Here is a 14,565-nt window from a genome sequence, read left to right on the forward strand (position 1 = left end):
CTCCGCTCTGGCCTCTTAACCCCCCTCACCAGTTTAGAGCTAGCACTACATGGCCCAGACCTGGGCCACCTCACCCCACCCCACCCCCTCCCGGGGCTCCAGGGGCCCAGCCCACCTCTCAGCGACAGGGCCCCTCCAACACTCCACACCCTCTCTGTGGCTGCTCACCTGATACTTGTAGCAGTCCCGGCGGTCGCTGGGGGAGCTCCCCTGGCAGGTGCCCGTCTCTGTGTTGTTCTGGCAGGGGCAGCCCGTCCCATCCTCATTACAGGTGTCTGCATGGCCGTTACACTGACACCTGTAGGGGGAGGGAGGAGGGAAATGGGGGGAGAGGGAGGGAGCAGGGGAAGGAGGGCGAAGGGAGGAGGGGTGGTCTCAGTCTAGTGGGTCTCTGCCCCTCAGGGCTATCTCCCCACACAGTGGTCAGAGGGGCTGCTACTCACTTGGTGCACCGGCCGTCCAGAAGGAAGTACCCCTCAAGGCAGCGCTGACATTTGTCCCCGTAGCTGTTGTTCTGACAGTTTACACACACAGCCTCGTCCTCACTGGGCCCCTCGGACACCCACTTCTCAATCTGGGGAGGGACAGACCCCCTGAAATCCAGAGGCCAACGCCTCCCCACCTCCCCATCAGGCACCGCGGGGTCCCCAGCTTCCACCTCCTCCCTGCCCAGGTCACTTGCCTCCTCCGGGTCCAGGGAGTACGTCTCTGGATCTTCCCGGGCCATTTCCAACTCCTTTTCAGAGACACAGACATCACTATTCCCTCTGCAGAAAGCTCGGCAGGGGCGGCAGGTGCCACCTCCCAGGGCTGAGCCCACGAACAGTGGCCGACAGCGTTCACAGTGGGGACCCTGCGGGCAGGGATCATGGTCAGGTGGTGGAGGATGGGGCCCAGGCAGTCCCACTAGGGGAGCAGGCAGAGGCCTGACTCACTGGTTCCAGAGTCATGATGCCCCCTAGGTGGCGTGAAGAGGCACAGGGTCCAGAGCCAGGGAGGCAATGATGCCTCACCACTAAGCCCCGGTCAGAACGTGCTCAGGGGTCAATGTTGACTCATGGGAGCCTCGTTTTTGAAAGTAACTAGAAAGGGTGGACAACAGCCATCAGAGAAGAAGCCAGTGGATGGAAGAACATCCCATTTAAACATCCACTGAGGTAGCATGGTCAGGTGGTCAGCGGGGAGTGGAAACTCCCAAATAAGCAGACAGACAGACAGATGCCCTCCAGGGGTCCTCCTGGGCCTGGACAGAATACAGCCCACATCTCAAAGGAGATAATGTTATCACAGAGGACTTTGCAAGCTAATGTCAAGTTATTATGCTAATTATTATTTAGGATAAAAGAACTGACAGATGATTGATAAGCTGCTCTTGGTAAGACCTTCCCAGATAGTGGGAGGGGTCCCACAGGTTCGAAAGCGGGCAAGTGTTTTCCTGATTCTTTAAAAAAGGGAAGAGGGTGAAGTCTGCAAACAATGGGCTAGTGTGTCTGGCTTCTTTTTCTGATGAAATTCAAGACCACACTGGTAAAGGGAAGGTTTGTGAGCATCAGAAAGGGAAGCAGAGATCACTAAAAGTTATCACAGCATCATCAGCAACAGGTCAAGTCAGTCATTTCCTTTTCTGACTGGGTAACTGGCTGGACAAATAAGGGGACCTAGAGGTGTGGACAGACTGTTCTTTGACTCCAGGAAAGCGTTTGACCAAGTTTCTCATGCTACAGGGCAGTCTAGGCAAAGGGATATGAAACAGGTTGAATGAGCAGCCCTAAAGATGAGACACCGGAGGCTCAGTTTCAGCTGGGAAGGAGCCGTCTGTGTCCTGGGTGGGGCGAGGATGTGCTCAAGGCGCAGAAGGTGCCAGGTTTGGAGGGACAGCTCACATGCTGAATAAAAGGTGCACAACTCCCTGCCTCTTCACCGGCCAAGTAATGGACCAAACAAAACACAGCATAATGGAAGAAGGTCAGACATCAAGTTCTAAACTTGGGGTTTTAAAAAAAGTCACTTCGGGGCAGCTAGGTGGCGCAGTGGATAGAGCACCGGCCCTGGAGTCAGGAGGACCTGAGTTCAAATCCGGCCTCAGACACTTGACACTTACTTAGCTGTGTGACCTTGGGCAAATCACTTAACCCTCATTGCCCCACAAAAAATAAATAAACATAAATAGATAAATTAATTAATTAATAAGCCAAAAATAAAAAAAATATATAGGATAAGGGCTGTGTGGCTGGTTGGTTTCTGTTTTTAGAAAAAAGGGGGGGGGCAGGTAGGTGGCTTAGTGGATAGAGCACCGGTCCTGGATTCAGGAGGACCAGAGTTCAAATCCAGCCTCAGACATTTGATACTAGCTGTGTGACCCTGGGCAAGTCACTTAACCCTCATTGCCCCACCCCACCCCCCAAAAAAGTATGATCCTTTAAAATAAAAAAAAGATAAAAATATATGTTTTAAGAGGGTATTTTCCAGCTCAGCTCACTATGAATGGAGGGTACTACAGAGCGGCCCTAGGATGCTGTTTGGGCTGAACTGAGAGGACAGTGTAGGAATAGGCAGGAAGGGGCAGGACCTCCCCAGAGGTCACCAGGATGCTGGCAGTTCTGGAGACCCGACTGCCGGGAGGGACGGAGGGAGGCATGGCTGTCTTGGAGGCTTGGAGGGGGAAAGGAATTACACTTGTTCTCCTCGGACCCAGAGGGCAACACTAGGAGTGATGGACACCAAGCGAGGAGGGGCAGAGAGCCTGAGGGTCAGCATCCTGATGACAAGAGCTAAGCCAGAGCGCAATGTGCGGCCTTGGGAGGCGCTTCTCACTCACCGTCTCGTCTGAGCCCGCCAACCACCCTGGGAAGCAGGTGGCTGTTATTATTATCCCCATTTTACAGATGAAGAAACCGAGGCAGGCAGTGATGGGGTCACACGGCCGGTCAGTGTCTGAGGCTGGATTTAGACCCGGGCTCCATCCCCTGCCTGGAGTCACCCTGACCGGAAATCTTCAGGCAGGGCCTAGAAGACCGCTTCTTGGGGACAGTGTAGACCACATAGCTACTGAGGACCCTCCAACTCTGACACGCTCTGATTCTGTGATGTGCCAAAATGGTCATGGAGCCTCTGTCTGAAGACCTCCAGGGACAGAGAGATCACTACCTGCTGAGCCAGCTCATTCTACTCCTAAGCATCTCTGATTGCTGGGACATTCTCCTTTTCCGACCAGTCTAATTCTACCTCTCAGAGCTCCCCTCTAGCTCCAGCCTGCCTTCTGGGGCCAAGAGGCACAAGTGTGGTAGGAAGCACACTGGCTCTGGGTTCAAATCCCAGCTCGGAGCCTCCTTACCTGGGTGGCCTTAGACAAGCCACGTCACTTCCTGGAGCTGACCTCAATGACCCCCAAGGTCTCCAGTTCTCAATCTCTGAGCCTCTGTCTCCCCCTGCTCAACCTCCACCCCAGGCTCATTCTTCCCAAGACCAGAATGCCATTGGGGACCCGCCTCCTCTAACACCATCACACCATGATTTAACCTAACTTCTCTTTCCTACCTGACCCATCAAACACACCCCCCTAGGAGAGAAACAGGGCAGCTCACAACACCTATGCGGGGCCGTGGGACTTCTCTAAAAGCAGACCGTTGGCCGGAGGAGGCAGGGTCAGGGTTTGGATTCTGTTCTCTGGGTGGGGCAGAGCTGGTCTTTCCCTCCCACTCACTCTCACAGACCTGCCTGCTCACCCCCCTTCCCTTCCTCCCTGGACCCACTCCAGTCTGTCCAGGTCTTTCCTCAGCCGTGCCACCGCCAGACCCTGTGTGCCAGGGCTGATTTGGCCAGCACAGAGAGACTGATGTTTGCCTTGCTCTGTAAATGGCCCAGGAACCCAGACACCAAGTCCCCAATTAGGAGATCTCCCAGGGCAGAGCCACAGAGTGAACACTCACTTCCACTCTTCACAAGGACTTCCCTGTTTCCTGTTCCTCCCTCACCCCTCCAGCCCTCCTCCCGCTCGGAAAGCAGCAAGGGATCTTCTCTGGGCACACACCCCATCCCCTACCCTTTGCTCTGTGGACAGAGGTCCAGTTTCCTCTGGCCAGCTGAGCAGTGACCCTTGTTGGGCAATCTGGAGAGCAGCCATTCCTGCTTCAGGTTGGACCAGTTCAAGTCTGAGCTCCCGCCCTGATCCACAAAGCACCTGGCACCTCCCCAGCCCCGTGGGATGGAAAAAGTACCACGTGCTGAGTCTGACATCTGGCCACCATGGCCTGGGTGATTCTGGGCAAGTTCCTTCCCTCTCCCAATCCTATTCCCAACGATCCATTCCCGGGGGGCTCTCAGACCTGCCCAAGGCTCCCCTGAGGCAGAGGGGGTGGTTCGGTATGACGGGTTAAGTCAGGCTCTCTGAGTCTACATTCCCAGCTCGTGCGTCACTTGGGTCCTCCCCAAAGCAAGGACCCTTCATTCCTCCCTCCAAGAGTACTCTAGCACTCCCCACCTTGGGGCTCCCACGTTTCCACTCCCCTCACTGCTGGCTAAAGGCCTTTGACCCTACTGAAGACACTGAGGCCACTTGACACGGGCTTCCTTTCCAAACCTTTTCAATCACCTCCCACGCTCTCCTCCTTTGTCCCTTCTCCTGGCCAAGACCAAGGCCTCCACATGTGCCCTTCATCCAGGGGCGTGCTGATACACGATCGACAACCAGATCGCCAAATAAAAGACAAATGTGCCCACGACACATTTCTACATGCAATCTGCATCATGAGCATTTTCTCCATCATTTCTTAAGTCTAAACAATCAATAAAACAACAAATTAATTCCAGTTTTCAGGGTACAAAGGCTCACCCTGAAAAGTTAATCATCGGTTTTCGAGGGCCCGTTCAAGCTGGCTCTGGTACCCCCCCTACACCTTCGTCCAGTCCACTCCCATCTTCTCCAGCAGGGTGAATCCTCCATCACACCCTCTCTCCATAACCTTCAGCTGCTCCCCATCTCTAGGCTCCTTTTCTGCTGCCATCACACATGCCCAAGTTTCCCCTTCACTACCACACTCAAGCTATTGTCCTATAGTCTTTCAATTCCCCAAACGCCTAGAAAAAGCTATTTACATTCACTACCTCCCTTTCCTCTCCTCAATTTTCAACCATCTGCAATCCAGCTTCCCTCGATTAAAACTGCCTCGATCGGCTGGCAGCTCTCACCCAAGAGCTCTTCTCCTTTTCGTGGCTCAGCTCCATGAAAAGACCACCTACAACCGGTGACTGGCTGGCCTCTCCTCTCATTGTTCTTCCGACCTCATCTTCCCACAGGAACTGTTCTCTCCAAAGCTGCTCAATCCAATGGCTTTCTCTCCACCCTGCTCACCCTCTCTGCAGCCCCGGACACGATCCATCAGCCTCTTCTGGGTGGTCTCTTTTCTAGGTTCTCAGGAACCCACCCCCCTTTCTCCAGGACTTCTCCCATGGTGATCTCATCCACTCTCTTGGTTCAATTGTTTTCTCCATGTAGACGATGCTCAGGTCTATTTATCCAGGCCTAGCCTCTCTCCTGATCTCCAGTTTCTCATGTCTAAGGGCTTACTGGACGTCCCACAGCCACCAGAAACTCGACACGTCCAAAACTGACTCATTCTCTTTCTCCCCGAGCCCTCCCTTCCTCCTAATTTCCCTGGCAGCATCACCTCAGCGCCCCCCAGCCTCACACCCTGGTCGGCCGTCGCTCCCCCCTTCAAAGTGGCAGCTCCTCTTGTGATGAGGCCCGGGCTGCTGCTTCATTTCTGGCCTGTTACAAGTATCGCTGGCTGCTCTCCAGCCCCAGGTCGCCCTCCACTCAGCTGCCAAACTGACTTTACCAACCCCAGCGGCCCCCATTGCCTCCAGGATCCAATAGAAGTCACTGCCTGCCCCTCCGAGCCCCCGCTCGCCCCCTCCTGCCTCTCCAGCCTTCTTACAGCCCCAGCCCCAGCTCTCCACACGCTCCCCAGCCCAGGGACCCCCGGTCTCCCGGCCGCTCGATCTCGGCTCTGGGCACTTCTGTGCATGGGCTGCCCTCCCTCCTCACCCGTACCGCCTGGCCTCCCTCAAGTGCCAGCTAAAATCCACCATCTGCAGGAAGCCCCTCTCCCTCTTCCTGCTGGTGCCTTCTCTTGGTCAGTCATCTCCAAGTGATCCTGTGACCAAGGCTGCACGTACTGTTTGTGACTACATAGTCTGTGCACAGTTCCCTGTACTGTGTCTCCCGTTACCGAGGGAGAGCTCTGGGGGGCAGGGCCTGGCATCCCACAGGTATCTCTGGCTTGGCACAGCCAGAGCAGAGGGCACTGTCTGTCCCCCAGCCTTGGGACTGGCCTGCACTCCACCCCCTCCAACCTGCTGCTTCGCTCTGCCCCCCACCCCATGACCAGAGTCTCCTCATGTCTTCCCCCACACCGGCCCAGCCTCCATGCTGCAGCTACTGCCACCAAGTGCTAAACGCAGACTGGACCCTGTCACTCCCCCATGTCCAGGCTGCCTGGCTCCAATCTCACCGGATCCGCCCAGACCGGGCTTCTCTGTGGCCCTCACACATCCCCTCCATCTCCTGCTTTGCTCCGGCTGCTTGTCCTGACACATACTGGCCCCTGCTCCAGCTAGTGCTCCCCCTGACAAGGCTCATATCTAACCACTCTAAGGACTTGGACTCATTCTCTCACACGTTTATTTTCTGTCTATTTGGAGAGCTGGGGCGGGGGGGGGGGGCAGTGGTAAGAGCACTGGGCCCAGAGTCGGGGAGACCCGAGGCCAAACCCTGCCTCAGTCACGTCCTAGCTGTGCGACTCTGGGCAAATCTCACCTGTGCCTCAGTTTCCTCATCCATAAAGTGGGGATAAAAATGAGCATCTACCTTGCAGGGCCGTTGTGAAGATCCGTGAGAGAAGAGGGACAAAGCCACTGCCAGCCTCAAAGGGCTGCAGAACTGCCACAACGATGCCCATGTCACGGCTCCCGGGAAAGCATTTGTCCCCAGCACGGGCCACGAGCACACGAGGCCGCGGCTGGGGGAAGAGCTCAGGAGGAGGCAGGGTCTGCTGAGCAGGTGGGCGACAGAGGTTGGGGGAAGGCAGGGCCGGGGAAGGGACGGAGGCTGCAGATGGGTCAGGAGGCCAGCAGGGAGGCTCCGAGGCTCAGGTCGGGGGTGAAGGGAAACTGAGGGCAGGGGCGCCCAGGCCTGGGTCCTCACCGCAGTGTTGTTATGGCACTCGAGACAGCGGTCCCGGGCCCCCACGCCGTCGCAGTTACTGTGCCTATTGCACCGACACTCGGTCGAACAGTTACGGCCGACGAAGCCAAAGTGGCAGAGACAGTGGTCGGGCTCTACGCAGGAGCCGTTCACGCAGCCTTGGGCGCAGACCGGGCGGCACTGGCCCCGCACGCTGCCGAGGGAGGAGGCAAGGGTCAAGGGCCAGGAGCCCAGCCCAGCAGTCCTCCAGCCCCCACTCCGTCCCCCTCCCTGGTCCTCAGTGGCCCATGGCCTTTTACCACCCCCCCATCCTCACTGGTCCATGGTGTAGCCGGTCTTGCAGGTACACTCGTAGCCATGGGGCCGGTCATGACAGTTCTGGGTATCATTACAGTCATGGTGTCCGTTGGCACACTCGTTTTCAGGAGGGCAGGACAGGAAGGCCCAGGAGGCCCTAGGATCTCCCTGGCCACATGTCAGCCCTGTTGAGGGGGGGAAGGGAGAGAGATCCCACTAGCACCTCCCACCCCACCCCGCCCTGCTGAGCCTAGCCCCACCCCCTCGCTCCGCCTCAGAGAGACCAGGCCTCCCATCCTGACCTGACCGCTGCCCCTGCCAGTCCTCAAACACCAGAGCCAAGGAAGTTCAGAAAGCAAATCCACCCCCTACTTTGACACGCACAGAAATGGGAGATCCAAAGTGTGGCAGAGAACTGAGGGAGCTGGATTAGAACCTAAGACTTCTGCCTCCCTCCCCCCCAGCTCTTACCACCACTTCAAGCCCCCCTCCACATCTGGCCCAATGACCCCATGCTCACCATTTCGGGGCCCGCTGAGGCCACCCTCCATACACAGTCCAGCCCCATCCTGGCCTGGGTCTCCCCTGGCACACCAGCCACAGTGTGGACGTCGGAGGCAGAGGGCACATTGGGGGGCATTACCACAGCCCAGGGAGCAGCTCTCTGCCCCTCGCAGCAGCCGCCCACAGCCCCCCGCCAGGCAGCGCAGAGGTAGAAAGGATGGGCTCAGACACTGCAAGAGGCAGAGAAAGGGCAGGGGTGGCAGGAGGGAGAGGAGTGGGGCAGAACCCCCAAGCAGCAAGAGAGACACAGAGGAAGAGGAAAAGGTGGCAAAGAAGAATCAGATTTGGAATGTTTGGAGCAGCCCCTGCCTGCCCCTCCCAGGGACCCCTGCCCCCTCTCCTGGGGTACTTGCCCCTCCCAGGGACCCCTGCCCCCTTTCCTGGGGTACTCGCCCCTCCCAGGGACCCCTGCCCCCTCTCCTCCCTGCCCTGCACCTGCTGGAGGCTGCTACTCCAGACACAGTGCTGCCAGCCCCCATCAGCACCCTTGGAGTCGAGGCAGGAGGAGCAGTTAGGGAGCCGGTAGCAGGGCGTCGGGCAGGGCATCGGGGGCGAGGACTCCACAGGCATCGGGGACACGTTGAGCAGTGAGTGGCTGAAGCAGGTCCAGTCATAGGTGGGCTGGACCGAGAGGATGCGGCGGGTCTCACCTGGGGAAGGGCAGCAGAGCTAGGACTGGGCCCAGCGCCCCCAGCCCCAGGGCCAGCCCCCCTGGGGCTGTCACTCACCGGTGCGCTTGAATTGCCGAGTCCACATGCACCTGCCCTCCTGAGTGCACTGCTCGCAGTCGGCCGCCCCGCACGCCGCCTCCGAACAGTTGCCGGCCCAGAACACCTCCCGCTGGTTGATGCGACAGTCGTTCTCCGAGGTGCAGGAGCCACTGCGGCCGATGCAGGCCCCCTCGGGACAGTTAGTGCACCATTTACACCGTGGCGGGGCGGCCTGGCGGGGGGAGGAACGCTCAGGACTTTGCCCTGGTCTTTGCAGCCCCAGGTCTCCCACCCTGCCCTTCCCTATGCTCCCACTCCCCCATACCCACCCTGTCCCCTCAGAAGGCACAATCAGCGCTAGCCCCTCAGAGATGAGTAGGGTCCCCCCAACAGCCTCCAGGACCTCCTCTTTGGAGACCCCAACATCCAGGAGACTTAAGAGTCGGCTTCTCTCCTCTCTCTCGGAGTTGAGGCCTCGGGACCCCAAACCGTGGCAGCTATCTGCCTGGGACTCCCCTGGCACCTCACCTCCTCCCCTTCCCCCAGCCTCAGGGTGCGGGGGTGGCGGGCAAGGCACTCGCTACAGGTACGCAGGCGACGGCACTCCTCGGATGTGCGGGGCATGGGAGAGCAGGGGGGGCTGCTGCAGCCCAGCCTGGGGATGAGGGGCAGGCAGCATGTGAGCATCAGGCCTGGGATCGGCCTGGGGTCACGCTGCTCCTCTCTCCTCCCTCCCTCCTTCCGCCCCCACCCCCACATCCCTCCTGGGTTACTGGGAGTCCTCACCAGGCTCTGTGCACACCCTGTTCCATGCCTGCCATCCCTCCAGCCCCTGGCCCTACCACCTGTCCCGTCACCTGTGGGCCTGGTCTCCTGACAGACACGCTCCGTGGCACCAGCTGCAGGCACCTGAGGTGTTACAGGCCTCAGGGGAGTGCACCAGGTGGCAGGGGTCCAAAGGCAAGCTCAGTGACAGCAGGCGCCCCAGGGCCACTCCACCAAAGCCCCCCGAGATGTAGAGGCGGCCCCCCACAGCTGCCACGGCATGGGCCACGGACTCCTCCATCATGGGGCCCACGGAGGCTGGACCTGGGGGGCAAGAGAGAAAGAGGCTCAGACAGGGCTGAGAAGGCCGCCGGGGGGGGGGGGGGCGAGCGGAGAGACCACTAAACAGAGGTGGGATGGGGCCAGAGGGGAAGGGAGCCAGAGCCCTGAGCTAAGACAGACCAAGAATCAGGGGGGCCCGTGGGCCAAGGGAATGGGGAGCCAGAGAGCAACAGCAAGAAGCAGACAGAGGAGAGATGAGGGTCCGAACAGAGACCGGGAGAGGCCCAGAGATGGGCACGAACGGGGCTCAGAAGGTGTGGATGGGGGTGGAGGCAGCGGGCGCCCAGGCTGCAGGACGAGCCATCGTGGGCCCTGGGAAGGGCCGGCCTGGGCTGAGACACGTCCGGCCCAAGGGGCAGCCTGGACTGAGCCAAGGTCAGGGACCGGGGGCCGGGGGTCACTGGGAACATTTCCAGCCCCACGAAGAGAGAGCTGTCTGAGCACAGGGGGCCAAAGGCCAAGGGCCAGGCAGGGGGCTGGCCTGGGAGAGAGCTGCCCCCTGACCAGACAGAATGGGGCAGTGGTCAGAGTGCTGGGCCTGGACTCCTGTCCCCTGAGCCACTGCTCCCTGGATGGGCGCCCTGGGGCGGGTCCAGGCACTTCTGTCTGGGCCTTAGTGTCCTCCTCTATAAAATGGCCAGGCTGGACCACACCGCCTCTGACTCGGTGACTGATGATGCCCTCCTGGGACGTGGGCTTCACCCAGAGCTTGGGGAGCCTGAGAGGCCAAGCAGCCCCGCAACCCCGGCCCCGGCCCTCCCGGGGCTCAGGCACTCACGAGTCAGGTTGGGCAGCAGCCAGGCGTTACAGTTGACCTGGTACAAGAGCACATCGCTGCTGAACTCGTCCGGCTCTGAGCGGCCCCCTAGGACCACCATCGTATCCCCAAGTAGCGCCGCCGCGTGGAACAGCCGGGGCCTGGGCTAGGGTCAGGGGGCAGGGTCACAGACAGAAGGGCCCCATCGTCCCGGTGGAAGCCCTCCCCGACTGCCTCCGCTCAGGCTTTGCTAAGCTCTCCTTCCTCTGAGCCCTCCCCTCTGGGGGGCCTGGCTCAAGCCTCCCCAGACCAGGGCCCCCACCACCCCAAAGAAGCCCCCCAGGCTCTGCCCCAGTCTGCAGCCTTTCCTCTGCCCCACCCCTCCCCCCCCCCACACTGAGCCTCCCCGCCTTCAGGATCTGGCCTATGTGTCCCCAGCCCAGAAGCCCTCCTCCAGCCTGGGACCCCCGGGAGGCTCTCGCTCTGCTGAGCTCACCTGACCAAGCTGGGGCAACACAGAGCAGGCCTCAGCTCCTCCCGCCCTGGGGGGGTAGGATGGGGATATGCCTCCCACCTGCCGACTCCCCTCCCCAATCTCAGCCACCTCGTCCAGACCCTCTACTTGCTGTGGGAGTGTGTCCACCCATCCTCTGCCTCCCGGGGTGCCCGGTGACCCTGACCTTTGCCCCTTGGGAAGGGGCCAGCAGGCTCCAGGTGCGGTCAGGGCAGTGCAGGGAGTAGAGCTCTGGGGATGGGGCGGCCAGCTCGACGTGAAAGCGGAAGCCGCCAAAGACATACAGCGAGTCTGTGGCCTCGTGGTAGACGGCGGAGTGACCATAGAGGCCTGGGGGGGTGAGGAGTCGCAGAGGCGGGCAGTGAGAGCCTGCGGGGCCGGAGGCTCCCAGCCCCAAGCTCCTCCTGGTCCTCACCTGTGGGCGGTGTCCCACTTGAGGGCCCAGCCAGCCATGTGCCCGTCGCCAGCTGGTACTCCAGGAGTTGTTGGTTAAAGCCGTTTTCAGGCGAATATCCGCCAACGAGCAGGAGGGACACGCCTCGCCGGGAGGTCAGCGTGTGGCCGGCCACTGCGGGGAGCAACAGGGCCTGTGGGGTCTGAGGTCAGAGAACAGGGATGAGGTGAGGGTGGGGAGGGCAGGGGGAGGGAGGGACCTCGAGAAGTGTGACCACACTTTGGGGAGGTCACAGGGCAGGGGATGCGAGGAGACGAGGGCTGGGAGGGAGGCAGGGACAGCTACCGTGGCCAGGTCTGTCAGGGGGGAGGTCACAGGAAAGGAACTGACAGCATGGGGAAGAGGAACCAGGGCAGACACTGGGGGAGGGTCAGTGGCTGGTCACCTTCTCCTGACGCCACTGCAAGGTGGTGAGGTTGAGAACCCAGAAGTCGCGGGCAACCCCCACCGCCGTGAGGCCACCCAGCAAGTACACGGCACCACGGCCGGCGGGCACGTAGGCAGCCGCGTGGAAGGAGCGGGGCGCGGGCCCGGGCCCCCCATCCTCCGAGCCAGCCAGCATCTGGGTCCAGCGCCGCTCCCCCACTGAGTACCTGCAGAGGAGCCCCAGGCACGGTCAGCCCTCAGCTGGGCGGGGAGAGACCCAACAGTCCCTGGAGACCACCCTCACCTGTACAGGTTTCCCAGCAGCCCCTGAGGCAGGCCCAGGCCCCCGAACATCCACAGGGTCGAGTCAGGCCCCTCGACCATGGTGTGGCCCAGACGGTGCAGGAAGCGGCTGGCGGTGTCCTGCAGGGAGACCAAGGGCTCAGGCTTGGCAAGGGAGTGTGCACGGGTGTGTGTGCACACATGTGTGTGTGTGCACACATGTGTGGGGAGGGGTAACATGTCTGACCTAAAGGTCGCTCACCCCCTCAACCTGTAATGGGCAGCGGGTGAAGGCCAAGTGCCCTCCGAGCACACTCTGGCCTCACCCACTGGGGCCTCGGCCTGTGTGTCATCTGTCTCCTCTCTCCTCACACCCCCTCTCTCTGCTCCCCTCCCATCACTTCTCTGTCTCCCTCCACACACCCCAACCCAGTCTGTCTCTCACCCCTCCCATCTCTCTCTCTCATCCTCAGCAGGACCAAAGGGCTGATGTGAACAGCCACACCCACTTATTTGTGTCTTAGCCTCTGGGGTGACTATGCTGGGCAGGAGGGAGGGGGTCACCCAGAATCACGGGGTCTCCACTCAGACTGTGAAGAACGAGAAGGAGCTTCCTTGGGATGGGAGCTGAGGGAGAGAGCAGATCCTGGGACCCACTGGGAAGGGGGAATGTGGGGGCTGGCCTGGGTTCTGGGGGCCCCCCAGGAAGGACAGGCCACTCCCGGAGCAGTCGGGGCTGGGCCGCAGGGCAGGACTCACGGCAGAGCGGCGACTATCCAGGAGCGTCTCCCAGACAAGCTGCCCCCCATCTAGGCGTGTGGCACAGTCTGCTCCCCCAAAACCTTCAAAGCAGACACACAGTCCTAGGCTCTGAGGAAGACATGGGGGGAGTATGGGGTCAAAGAAGACTGTCTCCCCTGAGGGTGCTCCCTCCCTGAGGCCTTGTCGGCCCTGCCCCTGCCCCACCCACGGCTCCCCACCTGCTCACACCTGGTTGCAGACGCCCCCCCCAACGTGGGCAGAGCAGTTCCCGGGGCACAGGGCGAGGGTGCAGGCAGGGCCAGCCCAGCCTGGGGGGCAGCGGCAGCGGCCGGCCCCCCCTCCTCCGGCTTCCTCGGGGATACACTCCTGGGGAGGCGGGCAGCTGCCAAGGCCTCCCGGCCCCATCTCACAGCGGCCGGAGCCCACGGACGCGTTGAAGCCCCACGAGGAGGAGCCGTTCGCCTCCCAGTGTAGGACCAGCAGGCCTGGGGAGCAGAGGCACAGGGAGCGGGTGAGCCGGCCCACCCTCACCAGGGAGCCAGCTGCAGAAGGCCCCCTTCTCCGGGGCTGGCTCTACATCCCCGGTGCCCATACCCGACAGCGCCTGCACAGTGAGGGGCCGGTCCCGCCGCTGGCCACAGAAAGCAGCAATGAGGCTCCGGTCGGACTGCACGACACCCGTGTCCAGGAATCGTGGGAAGCCATCAAAGGCCAGGACGTAGCTCAGCTGCGGATGAGGGACAACGGCAGGTCAGTCAGGCCCAGGGCTTCAGGGGCAGGGTAAGGCAGAAGAGCAGCCCTGGCCCCACCAGGACGGGCCCCTCCACGCTGATGCTGGGGCACCTGAAGCCCGCTCCTCCCTGACCCCATGTGCGTGAGGACAACCCCAGGAGGCCCGGGCACAGTCTGGATGGCGGCACGAAGACCTCAGGCCCTCCTGAGCCAGCCTCCAACCAGGCCAAGTAGGATCTCGTATGTGGGGGGAAGGGGGAGTCTCTGCTCATCAGCACCCCACAAGGAGAAGCCTGAGTACTGGGGGTGTCTCCAGCATGAAACACCCTGAGTCTGAGTCCAAGTGTGTGTGGGGGTCTCAGGAAGCAGATAGAATGCATCCCACTTAGGTGCCCCCTACCCAACAATGCCCTCTCCAATGCTCACTGTGCAAGGGGTGCTGCTGTCTGGGGAGAAGGTGAGGGTCAGTGGGGGGCAGGGAACCCCAGGAGGGCAGGGCTCCAAACTTTCAGAGGCCGACACCACCCACACGCAGTAGGCCAGCCCGGGCCCAGCCTGACTGCCCGCCTGGGGGGGTCCCCCCGCTCGGCGGGAGCCCAGCGCCACTGACGACACGTTGGTGAGCAGGGCTCGGCCCCCACACTCCCGGAAACATGAGCCCCCAGCCCTGTAGAAGAGGACAAGGAGGAGTCAGAGAGTTCACCCCCACCCTGATCCAGGGCCCTCAGCTCCACCCTCTTACTACCCAACCTCCATCTCCTGAAAGGCCCCAACTTCCTGCCTCACTGTGCTCAGTTACCCACCAGGAACAGCCGT

General features: G+C 60.9%; 1 protein-coding gene across 1 annotated transcript in view; it reads right to left on the minus strand.

Annotated features, from left to right (window-relative positions):
* The window catches only part of MEGF8 (multiple EGF like domains 8), a 31,222-nt gene that overhangs the window by 2,882 nt on the left and 13,775 nt on the right, over positions 1–14,565 (minus strand). The window contains exons 23-41 of the mRNA XM_043992562.1: positions 14,176–14,416; positions 13,612–13,744; positions 13,246–13,502; positions 13,015–13,125; positions 12,278–12,396; positions 11,993–12,200; positions 11,569–11,749; positions 11,320–11,483; positions 10,661–10,805; positions 9,633–9,864; positions 9,304–9,430; positions 8,794–9,007; positions 8,501–8,715; positions 8,022–8,235; positions 7,521–7,686; positions 7,205–7,397; positions 683–853; positions 444–574; positions 169–298 (exon numbers count right to left, since the gene is read on the minus strand). Of these exons, the coding sequence (XP_043848497.1) occupies positions 169–298; positions 444–574; positions 683–853; positions 7,205–7,397; positions 7,521–7,686; positions 8,022–8,235; positions 8,501–8,715; positions 8,794–9,007; positions 9,304–9,430; positions 9,633–9,864; positions 10,661–10,805; positions 11,320–11,483; positions 11,569–11,749; positions 11,993–12,200; positions 12,278–12,396; positions 13,015–13,125; positions 13,246–13,502; positions 13,612–13,744; positions 14,176–14,416 (3,352 nt within the window). The remainder of the gene's footprint in view (positions 1–168; positions 299–443; positions 575–682; positions 854–7,204; positions 7,398–7,520; positions 7,687–8,021; positions 8,236–8,500; positions 8,716–8,793; positions 9,008–9,303; positions 9,431–9,632; positions 9,865–10,660; positions 10,806–11,319; positions 11,484–11,568; positions 11,750–11,992; positions 12,201–12,277; positions 12,397–13,014; positions 13,126–13,245; positions 13,503–13,611; positions 13,745–14,175; positions 14,417–14,565) is intronic.

Source organism: Dromiciops gliroides, chromosome 3 (genome assembly GCF_019393635.1).
Source record: "Dromiciops gliroides isolate mDroGli1 chromosome 3, mDroGli1.pri, whole genome shotgun sequence".
Classification (NCBI taxonomy): domain Eukaryota; kingdom Metazoa; phylum Chordata; class Mammalia; order Microbiotheria; family Microbiotheriidae; genus Dromiciops; species Dromiciops gliroides.